Source organism: Galeopterus variegatus, unplaced genomic scaffold, assembly GCF_000696425.1.
Source record: "Galeopterus variegatus unplaced genomic scaffold, G_variegatus-3.0.2 Scaffold49805, whole genome shotgun sequence".
NCBI lineage: Eukaryota > Metazoa > Chordata > Mammalia > Dermoptera > Cynocephalidae > Galeopterus > Galeopterus variegatus.
In genome coordinates, this window is record NW_007775916.1 from 2,721 (window position 1) to 3,655 (window position 935).

The 935-nt window shown below is 38.9% G+C and overlaps 1 protein-coding gene across 1 annotated transcript; it reads left to right on the forward strand.

Moving 5' to 3' along the window:
- Positions 1-8: 8 nt before the first annotated feature.
- Positions 9-655, forward strand: LOC103584314 (monocarboxylate transporter 9; the record flags this gene model as incomplete). The annotated part of the gene is made up of 1 exon (XM_008565373.1): positions 9-655. A coding segment is annotated over exon 1 (583 nt), but the record flags the coding sequence as incomplete, so codon positions are not given.
- Positions 656-935: the final 280 nt, after the last annotated feature.

Below are 935 nucleotides of genomic sequence, written 5' to 3' on the forward strand. Positions count from 1 at the left end.
AGTGAAGAGAAATCCGAGCACACAGTAGCCAATGGTGACTGGAAACAGGAGAGTCTACTTTACAAAAACCCCATGACAACGGCACACACAAAAGAGCCTGAAACGTACAAAAAGAAAGTTGCAGAGCAGACTTATTTTTGCAAACAGCTTGCCAAGAGGAAGTGGCAATTATATAAAAACTACTGTGGAGAGACTGGGGTTCTTTTTAAAAACAAAGTATTTTCAGCACTTTTTATTGCTATCTTGTTTTTTGATATCGGAGGGTTTCCACCTTCGTTACTTATGGAAGATGTAGCGAGAAGTTCCAATGTGAAAGAAGAAGAGTTTATTATGCCTCTTATTTCCATTATAGGCATTATGACAGCAGCTGGTAAACTCCTTTTAGGGATACTGGCTGACTTCAAGTGGATTAATACCTTATATCTTTACGTAGCTACCTTAATGATCATGGGCCTGGCCTTATGTGCAATTCCATTTGCCAAAAGTTATGTCACGTTGGCAATACTTTCTGGGATCATAGGGTTTTTTAATGGTAATTGGTCCATCTTCCCATATGTGACCACGAAGACTGTGGGAATTGAAAAATTAGCCCATGCCTATGGGATACTAATGTTCTTTGCGGGACTTGGAAATAGCCTTGGACCACCCATTGTTGGTAAGATATTTATCTTAAAGTTAACCCATTTTACTGTTCTTCATTGTGACATCTCCAGATTAGAAATTCAGATTGTAATAAGGGCACAGATTTGCACAAAATAAATCTGTATGGGATGTCTCATGGTCATGATTTGTTCAAGAAACAGTTCAGAAAGCCAGTATACTTGCTCTGGGATTAATGTGCATTCTTTATTTGGGAGAAACTCAGAATGCCTGCTATTGAAATATCTGAGAGCTTCTACTCTTCTAACTCCCAACAGGCCACATTGGAAGTAGGT